The sequence below is a fragment of the Malus domestica genome, chromosome 07 (genome assembly GCF_042453785.1).
Source record: "Malus domestica chromosome 07, GDT2T_hap1".
In the NCBI taxonomy this organism is placed as follows: Eukaryota; Viridiplantae; Streptophyta; class Magnoliopsida; order Rosales; family Rosaceae; genus Malus; species Malus domestica.
In genome coordinates this window covers 36,262,597-36,286,474 of record NC_091667.1, presented here as the reverse complement: position 1 = coordinate 36,286,474, position 23,878 = coordinate 36,262,597, and the positions used below count along the sequence as shown (strand labels likewise).

Here is a 23,878-nt window from a genome sequence, read left to right as displayed (position 1 = left end):
GAAAAATGGGGCTAAAAGCAAAAGCCCAAACAAAACTTATCAATAATAAACTTAGACCAGAACAGTTTAAGGCGACCATTATGAACAAAATTAACTGAACAATAAAGAGAATTATGAAAGTAAAAATTGCCTAAATCTAAATCAAAACTATAGTTCGCTAAACCATCCGTCAAAAAATTATTTTCTTTGTGGACATGCTGAAGATCGCGTTGCCCAAATGTTGTTCATTGTTCATCGTAAATATCGTAGAATTTGATAGTTCGAAATTTGTTTATGACATTAACATCTGGTATTAGACATAAATAAATGCCAATGGCTTCTCTATCCACTTCTATTTCATCAATATAATTGATACATAAAACTTAAAACTCATATTTTCCAATATACAACATAAAAAGTTATCCCTATTTTCCCAATATCCAACATAAAATATAAATAAAACTTCAATTTTATAAATAATTTAACGGCAATCAATGGAGGAGTTTGAGCTCCCACTTTAGGGGATGGGCAAAGTTGCACTTAACAAATAAAGAGTTGTATAGCTGCTGTGCATTTGTAAAGATCCTATAGAATTGTATAGCTGCCTGTGCATATATGTAGGTTTGCAGCTATCCCAATTTGTAATTTTGTAGCAATGGTGAGATGTACCACATTAGAGGCCTTTTTGTATTTGCAATGCATTCAGCATCACTGTTAATAACACACACTAATTGAAACTGATTTTGCTCTTCTGCAACATATTGCCATCTTACAATCTAACTTTTCTAATTTTCTGACAAAGGGATATCTAATACACTCTACTTTATATAAAGGGTGATTCAAACTAAGACGCAATGTGGTAGACACGTCATCCTAACTAGTTAGTAGACATGTCATCCTAACTAGTTACCTTTTAATCTAATTTTAGTTGAGTTGGCTAAAATAATGTGCTCTCTCTAATCCTTCATGTAGTTTTAGACATTAAATGAACATCGTATAGTTTATCCTATTAATGGTTTATAAAACAATAAAAATTATATTTTTGTTAATAAACAGTTTGAAAATTTTATTTAGTTGAAAATAACAGGTTGAAATTAGAAATTCAGTAATGAGTCTAATGACAAAAATTCAACCAAATATTGAAAATAATAGCCGTGTTTTGGACTATGATTCAGAAACACTTTACTTCTGATTAACAAAGCATACCGGAAGCTTTAATGCAGTGTAATTAGGGAAACAAATAACAGTTCCTGCCGAGCCTAATCTCATCAAGTTTCTCTTTTAGTTCTTCTTGTATGAGGTATCAAGTTATAAAAAGCACAAAGTTTACAGAAAAGAGTTGGAAGTGGAAGATGACCTCTCTATTTTTCGGTCAAATTAATGATAAGGATGATGCGTAGCAATCGTATATAAATATTAATTTCAATACCTTTTATGGCTTTTTAGCATGGCGTGTATATATATAAAATATACATACATGAAGATAAAATTAGTAAATATTGGATAGAGAGTAAATCACTTGAGATTAGGGAGTAAATAATTTTTCCATGCAGATATATTATATATACACACAGTTGAGATTAGGGAGTAATCACTTTTCCTCAGCCATGCTTGCAACTGGAATTAGATCCCCTCCTGAACAAATGATGGGGATCCTCATGACCACACAACACGGACCGTTGAATTTTGATTCAACGATTACAATTATTATAACTTTTAAAGGGACCCTCTGTTTGTAGTCGTTTGATCAAAATTCAACGGTACTTGTTGTGTGGTCACGAGGATCCCCACCATTTGACCGGAGGGGATCCAATTCCCAATTTGCAAACCGTACTGCGCAAAGCACAATGGAAAAGATTCGCAAGCTACTTTCAACTCACTTTTCTTTTCTTTGTGTTCACATTATTAGGATATAATATAATATAGATGAAATTTTAATCAAAAGTGGTGGAATAAATTGGAATCCCAAGGGGAAAAAAGACAACAAAAGAAAAGAAGTATAAAATCCTAGTTTAAAATGTGGAAAGTGGGGTAAATAAATATAAGATGATGATATTGTTTGGAAATGTTTTTAAAATGATTAAAAATGTTTTTTTATGTAAATATTTTTAGAACTAATTTTTAGTAAAATGCAAGTAAATCTTGAAAAAGTGCTTAAAAAAATACATAACTTATGTTTCTTGCAGAAAACATTCTAAATGTATTTGGAATCCAAAAATATTTTTTCTAAAAATACTTTTAGTTATTTTAAAAGTATTTTTAAACGACTAATGCTTAAAATATATATACACACACAAACATTACTTTAGCTTGTGAAAAATTCATTAGACAGGATAGATGTAGTTTGTAATCGTTTGAAAAGTTTAAAGTCCAATATCCCCCCACTAAGATTGACATATAAACATATTTAAATCTCGAACCTTTCAATTTCTGTCTTGTTTTTTTGTTGTTGAAAAAGGTCTTCTCTTAAGAATCCTAAAATTCTAAATTCCCCATGTGAATATGCCATGAACTTTAGGGTTTTTCCAACAACCTTCCCAGATGTTCATTTTTTTTTCTTTTTTTCTTTTTTTCTTTTTTTCTTTTTTTCTTTTTCTTTTTTTGAAAAATGGGGCTAGTAGCAAAAGCCCAAACAAAATTAATCAGTAATAAATTTAGATCGGGACATTTAAAGTCGATTTTCATGAACAAAACTAACTAAATAAGAAGGAGGATTATCAAAGTAAATATTGCTAAATCTCAATCAAGACTATAATTCGCTAAACTATCCGTCACAAAATTATTTTATTTGCAGACATGCCAAAAATCCACATTGCCCAAAATGTTCTTCATTTCATCGTAAATATGGTGGAATTTGATAGTTCTAAATTTGTTTATGAGATTAACATCTAGCATTCGACATAAATAAATGCCAACGGCATCTCTATCACTTATATTTCATTAATATAATTAATACATTAAACTCAAACTTCATATTTTCCATTATACTACATTAAAAATTATCCATATTTTCCCAATATCCAATACAAATAATAAATAAACTTCAATTTTACATAAGTACTCTATTAGCACAAAAAATATTCATAGGAAACCCGAACTCGACTACTCGAGAGTGGTATATCTATTTTTTTTTCACGCAACGATATATTTATATTAAATTGTTTCGAATTTATCATTTATGAGATTTCAATTTAAAACTTCTCACTTACAATTAAAAAGCAATACTAGTATATCGTAGTATAAGTGGCTACATCCATTTTCTTGTTAAATGACAAGAACATCATTTACTATCGATAAATTACCGCATAGAAAATAAGAAAAAAATATTTCTCACATAATGGTCTGACGTGTTACGTTAAAAACGGTTGATACTAATTTAAGTAAATTCAAACATAAATAACCAAATAAATCATCCATAACGATAATCAAATACTTTACCATATTAGAGAACGCGTTATACCAAAAATAATTCACTTTCTCAAATTGTAATTCCCACACATGGTATATCTATTTAATTTTTTTTATGCAACGATATATTTATATTAAATTGTTTCGAATTTGTCATTTACGAGATTTCAATTTAAAACTTCTCACTTACAATTAAAAAGCAATACTAGTACCGTAGTATAAGTGGCTACATCCATTTTCTTGTTAAGTGACAAGAACATCATTGACTATCGATAAATTATCGCATCTAAAATAAGAAAAAAAAATATTTCTCACATAATGGTCTGACATGTTATGTTAAAAACGGCCAATACTAATTTAAGTAAATTTATACATAAATAACCAAATAAATCGTCCAAAACGATAATCAAATACTATACCATATTAGAGAACGCGTTATACCGAAAAATAATCACTTTCTCAAATTGTAATTCCCACACATTGTAGAAGAAATCATGTATACTCTTTTCCTTAATAATAAAGTTTCACCACACTATCACTTCACAAATCTTTTGACAATGCCTATGTTCATCGAGTCCCCATCAGTCTCTTTCTCCTTTCTCAGGCCACCACATTCATTTTCTTTTTAACTTTATTAGTTTTTTTCGTACACAAAAACAATTAAATTGTTAAATACAAAAATAAATATATGAAAAATTAGGGTAAAGTTCCTTGCAACTTGCCAATTTCGTACCGTATTGAAACAAGCGGGACCGGCCTTCCCGGCGAGCGCACTCGCATACGTGTCCGTACCTCATTGGCTTGCATGCACAATCCGCCCGCAAAACCTTCGTCGCAACGCTTTGTAAATTCTCCCTTATACCCCTACTATTACTCAAAATCATTCTTCTACCTAAACGCGCTCTCTTCTAGCGCAAGCCGTTCCATACCGACAGTGGCAGTGTTGAAAATTTGAGGCATTAAAATACCCCTGTTAATTTTCTCGGACGCGGTGTGTACGTGGAATTTAAACGCGGGCTGGTAGACTTGGCAGATATATATAAACTGTGTGTGTCTCTCTCCTCCCTCGGTAGAGCCCCTCACAACCTTCTTCGTTGCTTTCTCTCTGCTGAAAGATAAAAAAAGCTAGAGAGAGAAAGGTCCACACCTGATTTCAGAACACCAAAATCTCCTTTTCGAATTCGAGAATCTATCCGATTCCTAGTGTTTTCTTCTGGGTTTCTTGGAAAAAGTTTTGGGTTCTTGAGAAAAGCTAGGCTTTTTTAGTTTTTCCTCACTCTCTCTGTCTCTCTGTTCCTCTGTTTCTCTGTTTCTCTCTCTGGAGTTGTGGTTTAGTGGTGCTGGCGGACATGGAGGTGCTGTCTATGAATAGTCTGCCGCTGGGGTTCAGATTCCGGCCCACGGATGCGGAGTTGATCGATTATTATTTGAGGTCGAAAATCAATGGCAATCACAGACAAGTCGCTGTTATCCGTGAGATTGATGTTTGCAAACGGGAGCCCTGGGATTTGCCTGGTATTAAACTTTGTCCTTCTCCGTCTCTTAGCTTTCACATTTTTCTGATAATTTTTTGTGGGGTTTGATTGCATGTAGTAGAAAATGGTTAAACTTTGCTTGTGATTAATTGCTTATATCAAGTGGCGGAGCCAGAAATTTACAAAAAATGTTCAAAAAATAGCTTTTTTAGAATCGATCATACTTTCATTTATACTTGTCCGCGACGTGGTCTTATATCATTTAGTGTGTTATTTAGTTGTTAAATTCACTATTTAGTTTCCATTGGGTTGTAATTAAGCTGGGATTTTGTTGGATTAATGAAACTTTGGGAAAGTTATGAACATTTGGTTGCAGCAAGTACTTGATTTTCTCACCAATTATCTAACTTGAAGGTCTTCAATTTTTGGGCTTTTCTTTGCCCAATGTTAAGCTTATTTATGCTGCAGATTTAGTAAATATGTCCTTTTATCTGTTGGGGGTTTTCACTGAATGTAGTAAAAATGCTTGCACTTGCTTATGCTTTTCGTAAAAGTAATCGATCAATGTCTTATTGAGTTGTAATTAGGCCGGGAATTTGATGAATTGTTGTAACTTGGGGAAAATTATGAACTTTTGGTAGCAACAACTTGATTTTCTCACCAATTACATATTTTTCGGGTTTTCAGTTTTGTATATTTGTGCTCAATGTTATGTTTATGCTGTGTTGCAGATTTATCAGTGATACAGACAACTGATCCGGAGTGGTTCTTCTTCTGTCCGCAGGACAGAAAGTACCCGAATGGGCACAGGTTGAACAGGGCTACAATTAGAGGGTATTGGAAGGCCACTGGAAAAGATCGTCAAATCAAGTCGGACAAAATCTTGATTGGAATGAAAAAGACATTGGTCTTCCATATCGGGCGTGCTCCTAAGGGTAAGAGGACTAATTGGGTTATGCACGAGTATCGTGCGACACAGAAGGAACTTGATGGCACAAATCCTGGCCAGGTTGGTTTTCTCTTCAACCTTAATGATGTTTAATTGATTTTTATGATCACATTTGGACACTGAAGTCTTGAAAATTGATAGTTTGTGCAATCAGTTTAAGTGTAATTTGTATAATTTAGTCAAAATCTATTACTTAGTTTGGTTTTAGTTTTAGTGAAATATCTTATGTTGTCTAAATATGATTCAAAGCGTCCAATTCGTGCTTTGGACAATAGACGGCAGGATCTGATAAACCGGTTTGAGCAAAACGGATGGTTTGGATGTTACATCATAACTGATGAAAAAAGATGTTCATTTCTTGGTAATTAGGAAGGGAATGAGTTATTAAGTAGTATTGAGCAAGTAACAAATCTCAATCTTCAACTGAGTCCCTTTGCATGGAAATAAGTTATGTTTTTCAATGGAATTGTTCTTTAATTGGTCTGCGTGTGCGTTTGTATATTGCATTTTTGTAGTTCTTCAAAACACGTATGCTCAGATCACTGACCGGGAATTTAAAATGACTGAACTTTCAATTACTAATCAGATGTTATGTACCTGTTGTATTATGCAGAGTTCCTTTGTCCTTTGTCGCCTGTTTAAAAAACAAGATGAGACCATCGAAGATTCAAATTTTGATGAAGCTGAACCTACTGCTTCATCCTCCATTGCTGTTGTATCGTCTCCTCAAGACGTGCAGTCTGATCTTGCACCGGTTCCAACATCACCATCATTTGAAAGGCAAGATGAAAAGCCTCTTACCAAAGTCGAATGCACCTCTGCTGATACTGGTAATGCGATGGGATCAGACACTTTACCACCTCTACCAACTACTAAGTTCCCTAGCAACAGCTGTGATGGTTATGATGCAGAATGTCAACTGAATATGCCACTGGGGGAGTTGGACATGTTTTATGATCCCCCGCAAGAGCCACTTTTTTCCCCATTGCACTCGCAGATGCACGCGGAGCTTGGTTACTACGGCAGGAATGACTTCAGCAATGATCATCAGGGGGTGACGTTTCCATATGGAACCAATGAGCAAGATGCATATGTATCCGATTTCTTGAGCTCAATTCTAAACAGTTCAGGGGAGCAGATTGATGTCGATGCAATAGCAGCTGAAGTACCGGTGAGTGGAAGATTTCATGTTACTTTTGAAGTATCTGCAGCATTTTGTGTCATGTACGTGCTTTTAAAAGATTGTCTCTAGAAAAATAATTTTTTGCTGATCTCATTTCATACAGTTTGTGAAAGAACTTCAAAATGATGTTCAGCCTGAGGAGAATATTGACAGAAATGATCCGTCACTGTTGATCTCAATTCCAGAAGATTATGGTAAGTCTTTTCTGGTATTAGCATTGATGAGTGGACGAGATTTGTGGATGGTGTGCTAGATGAATGTTAGTAACGTAATGCTTCTCCATTTGGTTTTGCTGCAGACCAATCCTCAAGGTCTGAGGTGACGAGCAATCATGTGAATGCAATTATCAATCGCGATGCTGGCACTGGAATCAGGCTCAGGGCTCGCCAAACACAAATTCCAACTAGTGCAGAGAACTTTGTGACACAAGGTGATGCGAAAAGAAGGATAAGGCTTGCGACTAAAGTTCGGCGAATCCAATGCAGCAGTAGACCAGAAGACAACGAACCAAAACCAATAGCTATGGAGGTGAGAAGTTTGTGAAGCACAAATAATGTCAAAGTCTGGTGAGTTTTGAGGGTTGGTAATGAGTTTAACGCTGTTTGCAGGAGATGAGCAATAACGAAAAGAAACCTATTGGTGCTGTTGATACTAATGTTATTAGTGCTGACATTGATCTGCCAGAAAAAGGAACCGTGCCCAAAAGACCCAACTTCACCACGGATGGCAGCATTATTACCGGCAAAAGGCTGCTTTCTGTGTTGTTGAAAGCCGTCTCTCCTGCCGGTCATTCTATGTGGTCCTTAGCCTTTCTGTTTATAGGAGTTGTGGTTGCATTCTTGTTCATAATCTTGCGAGCTCATGGGGATTTCATTAGTTTTGAAGCCGCCAGAAGACCTTTCGCTGCCTAGCGTACTGCCTAAGCCCTACATTTTAAGGGTTTGTTTAATTTTATGAGGCTAAACACAGGATAGATTTGTTAGGTTCAGAGTCCTCATGTGATTATGTACAGCAGCTAACAATTTTTGAGGGATTCCATAACTAAACTATGAACTTTTAGTTGAGCTGCACTTATTTATCCGAAATTGTTCTGTATTTCTGTTTAAACTTATACCCTTCATACAATTAACACGTAATTCACCGGAAAAACTAACATACAAGAGAATGTTACTGCGACGTATACTACCATGCACAATCATAATCCATGAGAAAACTAACCTACAACGGAATGTTACCATGCATAGTCATTCTCTTTAACGTCACGCCAATCACGAGGGGTGGTACATTTTAACTTCCTCGCGTGACCGTTTCTATTTGTTTGGGATACTGCCACGATTGTGTTGCTACAGTCTTCTCCCCAATTCCGGTCAGACAAACAGAGACGGAGATGGGTTCTTGGTCGACTGCCAATTTTCTCCTCGTTTTACTACTCTTACCATCAAACCCACTACCCAAAAGAGCTTCTGAGCGCAGCCCAGCGAGATAAAAACTGGTTAATATCCGTAAGAAGGCAAATCCATGAAAACCCAGAACTCAAATACCCGATTGCCCAGACATTCTGTACACGTTGAAATTTGAGAGCGATTGGAGAAACCTTGATGGTTGCATACTGCTAGCTTTGTTATGGTGAAATTTCAGAAGTTGCTTTTGTGTAATGATACGGTTGTTTATGAATAGCATAAAAGAAGTAGCTTTTGTGAAATATGAATCTGCAAAATCCTAAACCCAATCTTTGAGCTCATGTAAACTCCCAAAGTATACCCAAAAAACAGTTACCATGGAAGGATCCATGATTATAAGTTTTTGTGGTCAGAGGATCCATGATTATATGTTTGTATTTTGAATCACGGTGGTGTTTGGTTTAATCAAGTTTGTCGACTTTTAGGTCTTTTGTGGTCAGAGATTTTTCGAGCCGTTTTCCGGCCAAACTAAGGCGAGTTAGCTGTCAAAAAAGATACAATTCTCTTCATCTCGTCGAGAAGTATGATTTTCGTTTTTGAATCACTTGATTTCGTTGAGTATTGAAGAAGTTATAAACGTTTAAAGTTTACCCAGTTTCCGGTGAGTTTTCTAAGTTTTCCCTCGGACCACTCAACTTTGAGACTATTTTTCGGCCATCTCCGGCAACCATTGGGTTTCTGAATAGGTATAATCTTATTCTACACTTTCCTATTTTCATTTTCATATATTATGGGTCAAATTTGGTTAAGAAACAATTGAGTTACGAAACTTTGAAAATTGCCTAAACTTCCAGCCAAGAGCTCGAAGACACTTAACAGAGTTTTTAACGGAATGACCAAAATGATGGATGGTGGACAATCTCAAGGACCACTTTTATTGATTTGAAATCTCAGGGACCAAAGTGATGAGTTATGCAAATCTCAGGGACTATTTTGGCTATTTAGCCTAACATAAATTATGAAATCCCCCTAAATCCACCAAAATTCATATCATTTTAATATCATTGAAATCAAATCCTGATTTATTACACCTACACTTCAATAGATTTATTTAAAATATTAAACAAATTCTCCTAATTTTTATTGACTTCTTTAAAATTCTAATCGAATATAATCACCTAATATTTTAAACTTTTCAAAATCCTTCAAAATCTCTATTAAAGACACAACTATGTTTATGTGATCATTAGATCAGGTGAACTTAGTACTAGAAACAACTTAATCCAAAAATAATTGGGTGGTTGATTGTGATTACTTTACTAACTAAGCCAATCAATCATCTAGATTCTTCTAACCTCCCATCGATCACAACGATTGCATGCATTGGACCGCACCTAGGCCCTTTGATTAATTGGAATATCTTAATTGATGCATAAACCTTTAGAAAGAACAAATCATTCTACACCACGTAACCTACATCTTCCAACTTTTTTTTATTAAAAAGAATGATGTTAGAGAGGTCATATACTTGAATCATATTTTGTAAATTACATAATCAATATGACGATTGATGGTTGAACTCATTTGAATCATTACAAAAAAAATTCAATTATCAACCATCACATCATGAAATTTACACAATATAATCTAAAAATACAATCTTCCAGCCGTTTTCCTATAAAAATGGACAAAAGATAATCAAGGAGGTCAACCTAAATTGTATTTGGTCTGTTCTTTTTTGCTGATCAAACTTTAATTAAGGAGCTGCATGAGGACGTAGATTAAAAAGATTATGTTGTTCGTTGGTGAAATTTATTTGTCTTGGAAAATTTTGAGTGGTTGTGAAATCTTTCACCGAACTTTTTGACTTGGAAGGGGACTTCTGTTGCTGTTGCTGACTCACTCCCAAGTGTGACCACCATGGGAGAAGTAGATTTATAAACTCACTCATATCAACTCTTTCATTATCACCGCCATTTGACAAGTTGCATGGTGAATGTGGTGGAGTCAGGATTTTAATTTAGGAAGGGCTTAAAAGTCTAAATCTTAAATACTCTCTTGATTTTACAAATATTACTCTGTCATGTGTGAAAAATTGACTACTGTCCTTTTAGTATGATATAGTGATGTCCTCATCGTCATCTTCCTTAAACCTAAACCCAAAGTCTCTCTAACTTTTTTTCCTCTTTCCCTCCACTGATCCCTAGACTAGAGTCCTCCTCAAAACTCACAAACAATGGATTGCCACCAACCTCATATCAAACCCGATGAAAGAAATTAAAGTAAAACGTTGGTTTGGGGCCTTGAGCCTACAAAAAAGCCTTGAAAATCATAAGCATAACATTAAACTTTTGTGCGTGAATAAAATGTCAGAATCAATGGACCTCGGATCATCATGGTCCCTCATAGCTCCACCTTGGTGAAATAAGAGTAATTTTGTTTTCAGGCTTCCACGTTATATTACATGTTCACTCATGTCAAACAATCTATATTTCAATACTATACTCTCCACCTATAATATACCAAAACTATAATTTGTCAATTAATAACACCATATGATGATATAAGCGTCACACTCAAAAGTTTATCGTGAAATAATTAACCATACCCATCACTCTCTTAGTGCAGGGAAGTGAGAACTAATTGAATATTCAGCAAGAGAAAGAAAGAAATAAGCTTTTTGAATGACTTGAAGAAACATCAAAAGAAATAAAAATTGACAAAGATGAAGGGGAGGACTTAAGCTTTGTGATATGGAGGAAGCAACCCATGTGAGATATCAACTGTACTATAGCTGGATCGTATAATTTTTGTTTTGAAATACACGAAAACTTGGAATGCAAAATTTTGCATCCCCACGCTTCATCCATCCCAACTCAGTTTTGCATGATTCATGAAAATTGGAATTCTCTTTGCTTAATTTGGAGTTTTCTTCTGGTATTGAAAGTACGTACTAAATGTTTGTGAAGAGTTTATACACTTTGATTAATTTCAATCAACGTTTCCTTTATCATGTAACTATATTCTATTGGAAAATATTAGTATTTTGATTTATTTGAATAATTGGTTTTGTGAGCTTAGCCCGTTAGAATTAGGTTTTGTTATAGATTAAGGTTAGTTTATTATAAATATGGTGCTTTGTTATTCATTAGAGAATAAGTTAGCCACAATGTAGTCTCGTAGGATTTTGTAGCCGTTTCGGCATTCTTGTTTGTTTAATAATATTCTTATAATTTTGTTCGTTGCGTACTCTGATATTCAACTTTTTTTTTTTACTCACTTTTTCTTCCCTACAGTTAATGGCTAAACTAATTAGGACCACCAAGAAAGTAGGTCATCATGGTCTAAAAACAGTAATAAAACATGCAGAACAGCATATAAATTTGATAACCCCAAGGCATAATCATCGAGTATTATTTGAGGTTTGGAGGTTGTCTCAAATCAGAAAGTTAAGCGATTTTGTATGTCCAGAGCATATGCTTAAGTGTCGTCATACGTGAGGGGGCTTGTGAAGATGTAGAGCGATGTCTCTCATCAAATAAATCTTGCATATTCTTATTGGGAATTGAGCCATTCGCTTTTGCTAATTGGTTATTTGGTTTTATAGTAGGAATCACAACTTGCTTTAGATTATCAATAAAATAGTACATAGATGGACGATCAAGTGGTAACGATGGACGGTTTATCATGCTCCACCTGCTTAACTACAACTAAAATACTCCAAGGATATTATGCCATGCCATGCATTATAATTTTTTCAACATAGCGCTGCGTAATTAGTTTGTGACAAAAAAACTCTCCTTGTGAGAAGTTTTCTCCGTTCTTTGAATAAGTTGCTTAAGGACCAAGGTATCTAGGTTGTCCACACAAGAATAAGATGGCTACACATGGTGACACCTCACCACCTCGTCATGAAAAATCCACCAGTCGGTGGTGATGGAATTATTAATTATAATTTTTATTTTTCAGTTGGTTAATTATCTTGTTGTCATCTTTTTCTTTCCCTCTCCTCTGGCTCTATCTATTCACCCCCCCTGCTGCTCTATAAATCTGCCAAATCTGCTCCACCGGTATCTCCTCTCTCTTTTTCTACCTCATCAGCCTTGGGGATTGCAAAAAAAAATTCAAAAAGAAACATTATTAAGAGCTTCTTTTTGTATAATTTAGTGGCTCTGCATGTGCTCTAGAATAACACACTGACTTTTTATCTAATAAACCAACTGCAACCGTCCATCCATTATACTCTCTCATCACTCGTCTCTCACTCCTCTCACCTGCATATATAAATTAACACCACCTTCTTTTCTAGCCCTCTCCCCTTTTTTATTTCTATCTTCTGCTCTTAATTTTTCTGTCTAATTTTGGAGAACTCAAAGTTCATATTCATAATTGACTGAGATAACAAATGGGTGAAGAGGCTAAGCAGGTTAGTGTACTGCACTAATGTTTTCTAATTGGCTTGTTTGGGTCTGCATGCATTTGTTGTGTTAATACTGTCTGGCTTCTTTCGTGAAAGGAGTCATTCCTCATTTCTACAAATATAATTGATATAAGTTGAAATACGTCATCAAACACACAAAGCGAAACATTTTTGCACGCATGTTAAACTGTAAAATGTAATTTTTGTTGGATAGGAGCAAGCTAAGGCAGAGGCTAAGGCAGAGGAGAAAGCCGAGGTGAAAGTAGAGGAAAAGAAAGACGAGAAGGCAGAGGAGGAAAAGAAGGAAGAGCCAAAACCTCCTTCTCCTTTTGTGTTGTTTGTAGACTTGCATTGTGTGGGATGTGCAAAGAAGATTGAGAGGTCCATCATGAGAATTAGAGGTATTCTCCCCCCCACCCCTCTCTCTCTCTCACGACAAAGAGGGCACTCTAACACTACCCTACACCTATTACGCTCTATTACATCGATGTTGCATGGACGTTCTTTATGTTTATAATTGGTGTGCATTTTTGTTTTTGAAATGCAGGAGTGGAGGGGGTTGTGATAGACATGGCAAAAAATGAAGTGACCATAAAGGGAATAGTGGAGCCTCAGGCAGTTTGCAACAAAATCATGAAGAAAACCAAGAGAATAGCAAAAGTCTTGTCCCCATTACCAGCTGCTGAGGGTGAAGCTATTCCAGAAGTTGTTGCTTCACAGGTGGTCCAACCAAAACCCTTAATCAAAATTAATCAATAAATCACATTAAAGCGTAAATTTGTTTAAACACTTGACTAATAAGTAGTGGTTCTTATTGCAGGTTAGTGGACTAGTAACTGTGGAACTCGAAGTTAACATGCACTGTGAGCCCTGCGCAGAGCAACTCAAGAGAAAGATTCTCAAACTCAGAGGTATATATCCATTTTTTTCTTTATGATTTTTTGAGATAAAAGAAACTCTTTGTCCACAACTTCTTGTCTGTTAAACTACTTGATAAATTAATTGCAGGAGTTCAAAGTGCTGTAACTGATCATAGTAGCGGGAAGGTGATGGTGACAGGGACCATGGACGGGGACAAGCTAGTAGAATATGTGTATAGACGAACCAAGAAGCAAGCCCGAATAGTCCCACAACCCGAGCCCGAACCCGAGAAGAAGGAGGAACCAGCTGAAGAAGAAGCAAAACCCGAAGAAAAGAAAGAAGAAAATGCAGAGAAAAAAGAAGAGGAAAAACCGGCAGAAGGGGAGGCAAAGAAAGAAGAGGGCGGAGCTGAAGGCGGAGAAAGTAGTAATAAGGAGGGGGAGAAAGGTGGTGAGGAGAACAAAGAAGAGGAGAAGGTGGAAGTGACGATGAGTGGCAGTTACGTAAATAGTGGAATGGATGAGGAACATATGAAAAGAATGATGCAGTACTATTACCAACCTCTTTACGTTATTGAGAGAATCCCACCTCCTCAGCTGTTCAGTGATGAGAATCCCAATGCATGTTGCATTTCATGACCAACTTGATCATGGTCAATAATCCTTCTATATTCCATAATAACAGTGTATTAAAATGTTGTTATGTTGCCTAATTAATTACGTAATATAAAAGTTGTTTTACATATGGTAATTAGCAACCACCACCACTCGTGACCAGAATTTTAGACAAGTTTTGAGTTTGGTGGATGGTGGTTGGTGTCAAAAGTAATATTAATATATATGTTTCATCCAAATTGATCCATAAAATATATATAAGCTAATCATTCTGTATCATATACAAGATTAATACATTGTTCCATATTATATTGTGTAAGACATTGTCCCTTGCTAATATATATGGATTCTAAAGGATATTGGAACAACCAAAGCAATGAACAAGAATTATATAAGGGTATGTTTCGATGAGGGTTTTACAAGACTCAAGGGATTGGTGTCGAGCTATGAAGAAATGAACCGTAAAATATAACATGGATGGGATTAGCGAAACCCTCTATGACAAAGACATGTGGGTTTGCAAAGTCCTACTTGAGAGGGGTCATCTAGCTAAACCCTACTACATAATTTTGTAATGCTGATGAAATGTTTTTCTAATTCCCTCAATATTATATTTTATGGTCCATCAAAACCCTACCACTCTCATCATAACTGAGACATGTACATTTCCAGGAATGCATTTATTATTCACATGGATAATTAGTTTTTTTCTTCTTAAGAACAACTAATAATAAATCATGATTATTCCTCATTTTTTAATTCCAAAAGCTATGAAATTTTTTACTCCCATATGGATAATTAGTTAAAAGGATACAAATTTGATTGGGGCAGTCGAGGTTCCTAAGATAAAAATAGAGGTGTGGGTTTCACATGGTGGGCTCCAACTGTTGTATATGAAATCCGAGTCATCTGAATATAAGCCAAAACATGGAGAAATTTTTAGGTGTTCCCGTCATCCCACATCATCATGGACACTTGGTATACCCATCCAATCAGGGGATTCCACGTTTTCCATTAAAGAATATTTCTGATTTATTTTTTAAGAAAATCAATTAAACAAACACTTTAATGGGAAGCATGGCATCCCCTGATTGGATGGGTACACCAAGTGTAATGGTGATGTGGGATGACGGGAACATCTAAAAATTTCTCCAAAACATGGTCACCAGGGCATCACATCAAAAGAGGAGTCATGAGTGGGACCTACAATCAAAGACTAACGTGGCAGAGATGGTGATGCCATCGCACCTGTCTATTTGTCGTTTTGTCGCATTCACCGAACAAAGCACGCACCCGCCATGGCCAATGCATGTCATTTGCTTCGCAAAAGTGGAAGACAATGTGAGGTCGATCGGGGGTAACCAAAAGGCCAAAAAGGAGAAGAAATGTTTGGAACTCAAGGTAGTCATTCTCCTCTCTGTGAGAAATATTATACTCGACTAATAATATGACTTATTTAGGGGTGTGATATTTACATTTTTTTTTACTTCTCACATATTTTTTAAATTTTTGGCTGTTGGATCGAATGAATTGAAGAAAATCAACAGACAAAAATTAACAAATGGTGTGTGAAAAGTAAAAAGGAATGTGTGGATAGCACACCCCCTTATTTAATATCTAGTTCTGTAAGAACATAGAGAACTTTAATAACATCCGTGTTCAATTTATGTAGCAGGGAATTCAATTGCAATGCAAAATATAACAATCCCAAACAAATTAGGATTTGCAATTTTCTTCCTATAAGATTTTTCTATGCATATTTGGATCAATATAGCCCATCTAAATTACATAGACACGGAGAAGCCAAACTTGTTATATAATAAAGCACGTTAAGAAAACAATAGTTAAAAAACATAGGTGTTAGAAGTCAGAAGCTAAAGCTTGAAAGGTGATTAAAGCACCACGAAGATTAAAACTTTAAAACTTTAAAAGCTACTTTTTTTAACTCGAAATAAGGCATACATTATCTTAACTTCTTGATTATTCTCAACGCAATTAAACAAAGTAGAAAATCACTTTTATTGTGGGACTAACCTATCTAGTCTAGTATATGCATGGTCCATCCCCTGTTTTTGAATATTGGTACCTTCTAGAATTATAGAAATTTGAGGGATATTTCTAGAGGATTTAAATTAGAGAATCGTTTATAGTTCGGTGAGAGTGGTAATTAAGATGATGGATAGAAGTAGGGGATTCAGCTTTCGAAACTTTTAATTTGTAACAAAAATGAATTAGAATATCATTTATTGTTTTAAATAATTTTATTTAGCATGAACATCAATTTTCAAGTTAGGGTTCATCTGTTTTGGTACGATCAAGAAATTAAAAAAGAACTTGCATGCATGTGCATGGCGGCATAACCAATGAGAGCGCAAAAGGATGAGATGATGCCGAGAGTACGTAATGCGCGCGCACATATGTATATAAAATAAATCGAGAGGAATTACATGATCGAGAGCTATATTATTAAAGTTAATTCGGATTAAGTTAGTTAAAGTAGTATTGTTGTAAGTTCCAAAGTCTGAAAGCCAAACTTAGTTGATAAGGAAAGCCACATGGGAGTCGTAATCTGATGAAACTATATATATACAACTGATCGACCAGCAGATATGCATGCATGAAGGGGAGAATACATATATACACTACACTTTTTGTATGTCCAACAGTGTAAAGCCATGTAAAGCCAGCGCTGCTGACACATCCTTCCACTCATCTCACACTTATAATCCACATCCTTCCAATATCCAAATCAAGATTTCTCCAATCAAAGTATCTTTAATCAACTTTAACCAGGAATAATTATTGCGAAAATAATCTTTATATTATCAAATGAACCGGTCAATCGGCAGCCGTGCATGGTAAAGCTTAAACAGAAACATGATTAAGAAAACACGGTACTCTATCAGCTTAGCTATACCTTTTCCTTTTTAAGGATATCTTGGAATACTTAGCTGAGTCGACCTTCTACAGTGTCTAGTAACTTAACCCTATATAAAGCCTTGCAAATGTGATACATAGATTAATGGAGATAAGGCAAACATCTCAAATAACCAAGTAAGAACAACAGCAATCTCTGATTCTCTTGCATGCATTCGTATACATATCTTGAATCTTATATAGTTAAATTTGGGTTTGGATTTGAATATGGCCGATATGCAAATCGTTCCCGCCTGCAAAAACGTAGAGGCGCAGTATGTGGAGATGATGGTTCCTCTCTATTCTCATGGATGTGAGAAGAAAATAGAGAAGACCCTCTCCCATCTCAAAGGTAAACTACATATCTCTATATGTATATTAGGATATATTACTAAGCGCCATCATTATCGATATTTTTTCTTATGTATTTTTAGTTGAAAATCATAGCACAAATAAACCTAAAATATTAATATTTTCTAACATTTTCTTCAACCGAACAATGTCCGCCCTCTAGGTCATGAGTGAGACATTATATATAGCAGCAGTCGTTTCCTTCGTTTCTAGGTCATGATGTTTGTTTAGTTTGACTAGGCCTGATATCCTTGGCCCTTCACAAAATTGCAGCCTGCAATTAGACAACTCGTTAATTTTACTGGCCGGGTTAGTCCAGTAGGGGAATTAAGCAGCAATAAAATGTGAACTAAACCCTAATTAATTAATGTTGTCTTGTAACATTATTTATATGTACTTGCAGGGATATACTCAGTGAAGGTGGATTATAACGAACAAAAGGTGACGGTATGGGGAATATGCAACAAATACGATGTGCTTGCAACTGTAAGGAGCAAGAGAAAACATGCATGTTTTTGGAACTCTGAAGACAACATTGCCTTAGAAGATCAATCACCAGAACCACTGTCAGTGACAACACCACCACCTTCCTCTCCTCCTCCTCCCATTACTACTCTTTCAAGTTTTAAATACACAAAGCCTTCTTTGGCTCTGATTAGGGTTCGATCTTTGAGTTGGAAAGCATGGACTCCATGGAAAAAAGTCTTTAATTGGTCCTATTCATTACCCTCAAGGCTGAAGCTCAACGTGAATTGATTATATGTAACGATCGATAAGAAAATGTGAAAGAAGAGATTGCTTGCTGCTTTCCTCTTGTTGCAATTTGGATTCGATAACTAATGAGTACTTTAATTGAGTGCAAATTTAATCATCTGTCGATAGAAGTTGATATTGTTTAGTTAATGTTAAAACTTAGCTCTGCCTACTTGAGAGATAATGTTAAAAAAATACATATACTCGCGACATGCAATTTTTTTAATATAATATATTATGACTCATGTAATAGTTCACAATAAGAAAACCGAGTGAGACATATATGTAAAAATTTCACCGTAGTAGTTTGTAAACATGATGTTCTCCATGGTCGACATCCCTTCACTTTCGTAATCAAAAGAAAATGGGTACTGGACCACTGGTCTTATCTATCCCCTCTTTACTCTTTATATATATTCAAAATTATTTGGCAGGATTTGACAAATTTCTTCCTTGTTAACTCTTTGGTAGGGGTCAGCATGATGATCATGTGCCCATATACTGTTACCAATTTAAGGCAATTCAAAATTGTAATTCTAACTAACTATATAACATGACATATAAATGCATAAAAATCACAAATGTTAAGTCAGATACATGTGGAAAAGAGAATTAGATTTCATTCAGATTCAAATTTTTGAGATTTTAGAAATTTTTACATTTTAACTATTTATTATGTATTATGTAGTAAAAAATTATTTAATTTTTTTATTTAAAATTAAACATAAATAATACTTGACGAAAATTAATTACAAAATATACGATAAATGATTAGAGTAGAAATCTCTAAAATTCTCGATCCGGGATGATCCTCTTCCGTGGGAAAGCAACATAAAGCAGACCACATGGCATTTTTCCCTGCTGATTTGACGCGAATTGTCCTATGGCTAGTACACGAAGACCTTTCTAACTTTTAAGCCACTTCACGCCCATCCTTCCAAAACCCTCCACTGGGTTCTTGCCACATCAGCCAACAAAATGCGTTGAGGTGATAACAGTACAAGCAAAAGTCTTATAACCAGGCGAACAAAGCGTGATGAATACCACTTTAATCATTACATTTTACGCGTAAGCTGGCCAGATATTTGATTACAGTGTGCGTAAATTGGGTGAAAAAGTCTCTCCATATGGTAATTTTCGTCCATAATCCACGTTATGCCTAACTTGATACGAAAAATCCAGAAAGTTAAAAAAATCCAACCAGAAATAGAATGTAATCTGTATGGATTTATTGCATTTTTTGCCGTCACCCTGATATCCATTATCTTTAAAATCAAATCTGGCCATATAAAGTCCGCCCGTTACAACAACTAAAAGGTATATATAAGTCACCAACAATCCACGACTTTGAAACAGAGAATTGAAGACCGTAATTTCTTACATAGCTACCTACCAATCAACCTCTCTCTCTCTCTCTCTCTCTCTCTCTCTCTCTCTCTCTCAGAGTCGCGCTCTCGCTCTCTTAAACGGAGGCTCTACAATTTGTGTGGGGTGAGAAAATTAATTATAAAAGAAGGGATGATAAGGGTAGGCATTGTTGCAGAGCTGCTAGGGTTATACGCGGCAGCGCTTGCGAGGATGACGGAGCAGCTCGTACCGGCAAGGCAGCGCAGTGCCAGTTTTCATGGTCTCGTGAATAATCTTCGTCTAGCTTCGCGGCCGGCCTCCACTCACGACGCTGCTTCTTCCTTCTATCTATATTTTTAAGCTAGTGTACGTCACTGATGGATACACACTCAAGACTCATGAGATGGATTGGGCGGCTTTCTTTCTATAATTGGTTGCTTAATTTGCAAGTCTTTCATTGATATTTTTTATTTGGTTACTTACTTTATCTCTGTATTCATTTCTTGATGCTGCAGTATACTTCCATGAAAACGGTGTATATGAAATCTTTGTTTTCTGCAGTAATCTTTATTGGTTTAATTTATCTCATTATTAGTCATACATGCATATGTAAGCTTGGATCATATATTATACAAATTTATACTGCAGGCAGCAGGTTTTTGTTAATTAATTAGTCTCTTTTTCATTTTTTTAGTACAAAATAATGCTGCGGTTTCGCGAAACTTCAAAAATATTGTTTAACTAATTACCTAATTTAAGAAAAGGGGTTATTAGTATTCTATTGATTGCAGATCAAGCCTCAAGCTGAGTCAATGGAGTATAGCCCGTTATCAGTAAATTTAAAAAACCTGAAAAATGCTTTGAGACAAATATTGGTTCAATTATAATAAAATTGGTAAACAAATAAACTAATGCAATAAAACAATTTGATCAAATTATTCTTTAGCAATTATTAGGTATAGTTGCTTCAATATCTTAAATGACATATAACCCTATAATATAAAGAAAATAAATAAATAAAACCAGAATGATGGGATGGAACAAAAGTGACGAATTTTATTGCTGCTTGCTTGGTCAATCTAACATTTTCAAGTCTGAGTCCTGAAAAATAGAGGTATTTTGATATGGGTCCAAAGTAACTAAAAATTGGACATATTTCAAAAATCAAATGTCACTAAAAATTGGACATATTTCAAAAGTAGGCCTATAAAATTAGACTTATTTCAAATTTTCCTTAAAAAAAATAATAGAGGAAGCTGTCGGTGTGGACATTTAATCTAGAAAACTTTATTTTAATCTTGGCAAAATGACTTTTAGATTAAAATCATGAGTAAGATCAAAATCTAATTTTAGTCTATTGATACATTAATAACCTCATTTATTAATTATATTTTGATTTTTAATTATTTCTCTTTTTTTCCTAATTTTTAATGTATTAATTTTATTTCATTATAATTTTCATTTTCATTTCATTTATCGTAATATATTTTGTTGTAAACATTTAGATAAACTAATTTTTGTTATACAATATATTTCGATTTACTTTGTCTTCTTCATTTAGGTATATTAAATTCATTATAATACATTTCGGTGCATACATTTTGGTATGTTGATGCACAAAACCGGAGGAGTCTTGGAACAACGTAAATCCGACCGTGAATCTGCAAGAAAGTAAATAACACAAGATGTATCGTGGTTCACTCCAATGTTTGGGCTACGTCCACGCTGATTGTATTTCTCTGACTATATGTATGGATTACAAAGGTGAGGGGGAGTCCCCCAGAGAAAGAGAGTGTTGTTGTGTTTGTGAGGGTATTGCCCTATGTTGGGTTCCCAAAGTCCGATTTGTGATAGGGGAGGAGTCCCCTTTTATAGAATATGGGGCTTCTCCTTTTACATCATCATATGGGCTGGGTAATAAGGCTCAACGTATAAAATTCTGAGGGCCAATATGTGTGGTACCAACAGTAGTCCCCCAAGTCTTCAGTCAAAAGAGTCTTTTGGTTGGAGACTTTAGATCCAATCCATGTACGGGCCGAAGTGGCTAGATGTCTTGAACTAGTACTCAACCCAAGGCACTGCTCAACATAAAGCAATACTCGGCTAGAGGTATCACACGTTACGAGACTGCTCGGCTAGAGGCGATGCTCGTTGCGAGACTGCTCGGCTAGAGGTTATGCTCACGGCGAGGCGTTTGCTCGGCTGGAGGCTATGCTAATTGTGAGACGGCTCGGCTCGTGGTATTCCTCATTGCAAGTATCTACTTTATGTCGACATGCACTCGGTATGAGTTGATTCTCGACATGACTCGAGTCCGCTTGTCGAGTTCGCATATTGGGTCTATGTGTCGGATCCGCGGATTGGGTCCGTAAGTCAGGTCTTTGAGTCGGGGCCATACGTAGGGTCATCGAGTTGGAGCTATCTGTAGGGTCATCGAGTTGGGTTCGGGCACATAGGTGTCCCAATAAGCGAATGTCCGAGCAAGTGGGTGTCCGGTCAGGCAAGAGATTACCATGAGCACGTGGCTCATCAGTCTATAAGTTGGTAGACTTATTTAATCAGCAACAATGTTGATCAATGGATCTAGTTACTCAATAATTCTTGACAATAAATGATAGTATAAGTATGACCGTATAATGAATAAATCAAATTGACAAAGTTTGTCAAGGCAAAAATATTGTATGGTGTGCCTTATGTGAATAAATGGTTTATTCTGTTGTGTGATAAATGACATGTTGCATAAATCAACAATATATTAGGTATTGCCTAAATGTGTGTGTGTGCGTGTGTGTGTGTGTGTGTAATCATGAATAAATGATTTATTCAGTTGTTTGATAAATCACATGTTGTATAAATCAATAACGTGGTAGTAATCATGTGATATCAAAAATAATAATTATATTATTTAATCATAAGTTATCATGACATAAAATTATTTTTATATAATTAATCATCATGACATAAATAAAATAATAAGATATTAAATAAACAATACATATCTTCGTATATCTCAGAATAATGAAACCATTCAAAGTAACAAGGAGGATCTTGGATCCACTCGTCTGATTAATTATCACAATTAATAAACAAAAGAACGTATTAAATTGTTAATCATGTGGTAGGCAGCTTTGCAAGCAACACCTTAGTCATGAAAGGCTGCTACTGGTAGGGGTCCCCTAATACAACTTGTGCAAGCCAACCATAAATCCATTCTCTCTCTCTCACTCGGTTCTAGCAAATGTCACGTGAAATTTACTGACTTTTGTAATGTTCCTTTTTTTTATTGTGTTAAAATAATAAAATTTACCTTTTTAGACAGAGTGGGCATCATTTATAGAATAATTGAAGCAGACAAAAGAAAAGTAAAGTTGGCACCATTTATAGAATAATTAAGAAATAACACAAAGAAATATAAAGTTTTTGATAACCACTTATCTTCTTCGTGGGTGTGGTTTGGAATCATGTCGAAATTCTCAATGCTTTACATTGCGGCATGACAAGTTTTCTTCTTGTAGGAGAAGAACCATTTCTCAATGTTGTTACGCTCGTAGGTTACACCAGTGGAGATGGTGACGTGATCTTTCATGAGCTCCATAGAAATGGGACATTTGAAATGGTACGGAGGAAAGTCGTCCATGGCTGTCTTAGACGCCGAAGAAATGAACGGGTGAGATCTCGGTGGAGGATCTGGAACCAGGCGCCGTACAGCTGCCCGCGTGATTGCACGTGCGAGACATGAAACTCGCTGGATCATTGGCCTCAATCTCTTTACCAAACTTGGAACCAGTAGTGCTGGAATCTCGCTAGAGCGACTAGTTCGTAGTCCGCGAGACCTCGCCGGAGCTCGTCACGCTTCTGTTGTTCTCGGAGGTGAGTACCGAGGTCAGGCTCACGCTCCAGCTCGTCGATGTCAGTTCGATGTCGGGGAGTGAGTTGACTCGGTGGCTTTGAACTGGAAAATGAATGCAAACAGCATGAGGGACGTTGTTCTTGGAGGTCATTTTACTAACTCAGATTGTGTGAATTAATGCATCAATTCTTATGCAACGTGATCGGTGGAGATTGTGACGATGAGAGCATTGTGATCGGCGGAGATTGTGTTGGCGATTGATATGCGGAAGGATAGATTTTGTACTGCAAATCTTGGGACGGCGGCGATTTTGGTGAGACAGTTGAAGGGTGTCATTGGTTTAGACTAGTAAGCGCAGCCCATGATTTCTGG

The 23,878-nt window shown here is 35.7% G+C and overlaps 3 protein-coding genes across 3 annotated transcripts; all 3 read left to right on the top strand.

Moving 5' to 3' along the window:
• Positions 1-4,677: 4,677 nt before the first annotated feature.
• NAC13 (uncharacterized LOC103439966) lies at positions 4,678-7,976 on the top strand. The gene is made up of 6 exons (NM_001293934.1): positions 4,678-4,902; positions 5,594-5,871; positions 6,425-6,982; positions 7,098-7,188; positions 7,293-7,522; positions 7,603-7,976. Exons 1-6 carry the CDS (start codon positions 4,737-4,739, stop codon positions 7,903-7,905), a joined length of 1,626 nt encoding a protein of 541 aa, NP_001280863.1. The 5' UTR covers positions 4,678-4,736; the 3' UTR covers positions 7,906-7,976.
• Positions 7,977-12,417: 4,441 nt separating this feature from the next.
• LOC103439965 (heavy metal-associated isoprenylated plant protein 9-like) lies at positions 12,418-14,425 on the top strand. Its single transcript, XM_008378620.4, has 5 exons — positions 12,418-12,820; positions 13,029-13,215; positions 13,362-13,534; positions 13,635-13,725; positions 13,823-14,425. The coding sequence occupies exons 1-5, from the start codon at positions 12,800-12,802 to the stop codon at positions 14,311-14,313; spliced, it is 963 nt and encodes a 320-aa protein (XP_008376842.2). The 5' UTR covers positions 12,418-12,799; the 3' UTR covers positions 14,314-14,425.
• Positions 14,426-17,302: 2,877 nt separating this feature from the next.
• On the top strand, positions 17,303-18,419 carry LOC103439964 (copper transport protein CCH). Its single transcript, XM_008378619.4, has 2 exons — positions 17,303-17,557; positions 17,960-18,419. The coding sequence occupies exons 1-2, from the start codon at positions 17,434-17,436 to the stop codon at positions 18,310-18,312; spliced, it is 477 nt and encodes a 158-aa protein (XP_008376841.2). The 5' UTR covers positions 17,303-17,433; the 3' UTR covers positions 18,313-18,419.
• Positions 18,420-23,878: the final 5,459 nt, after the last annotated feature.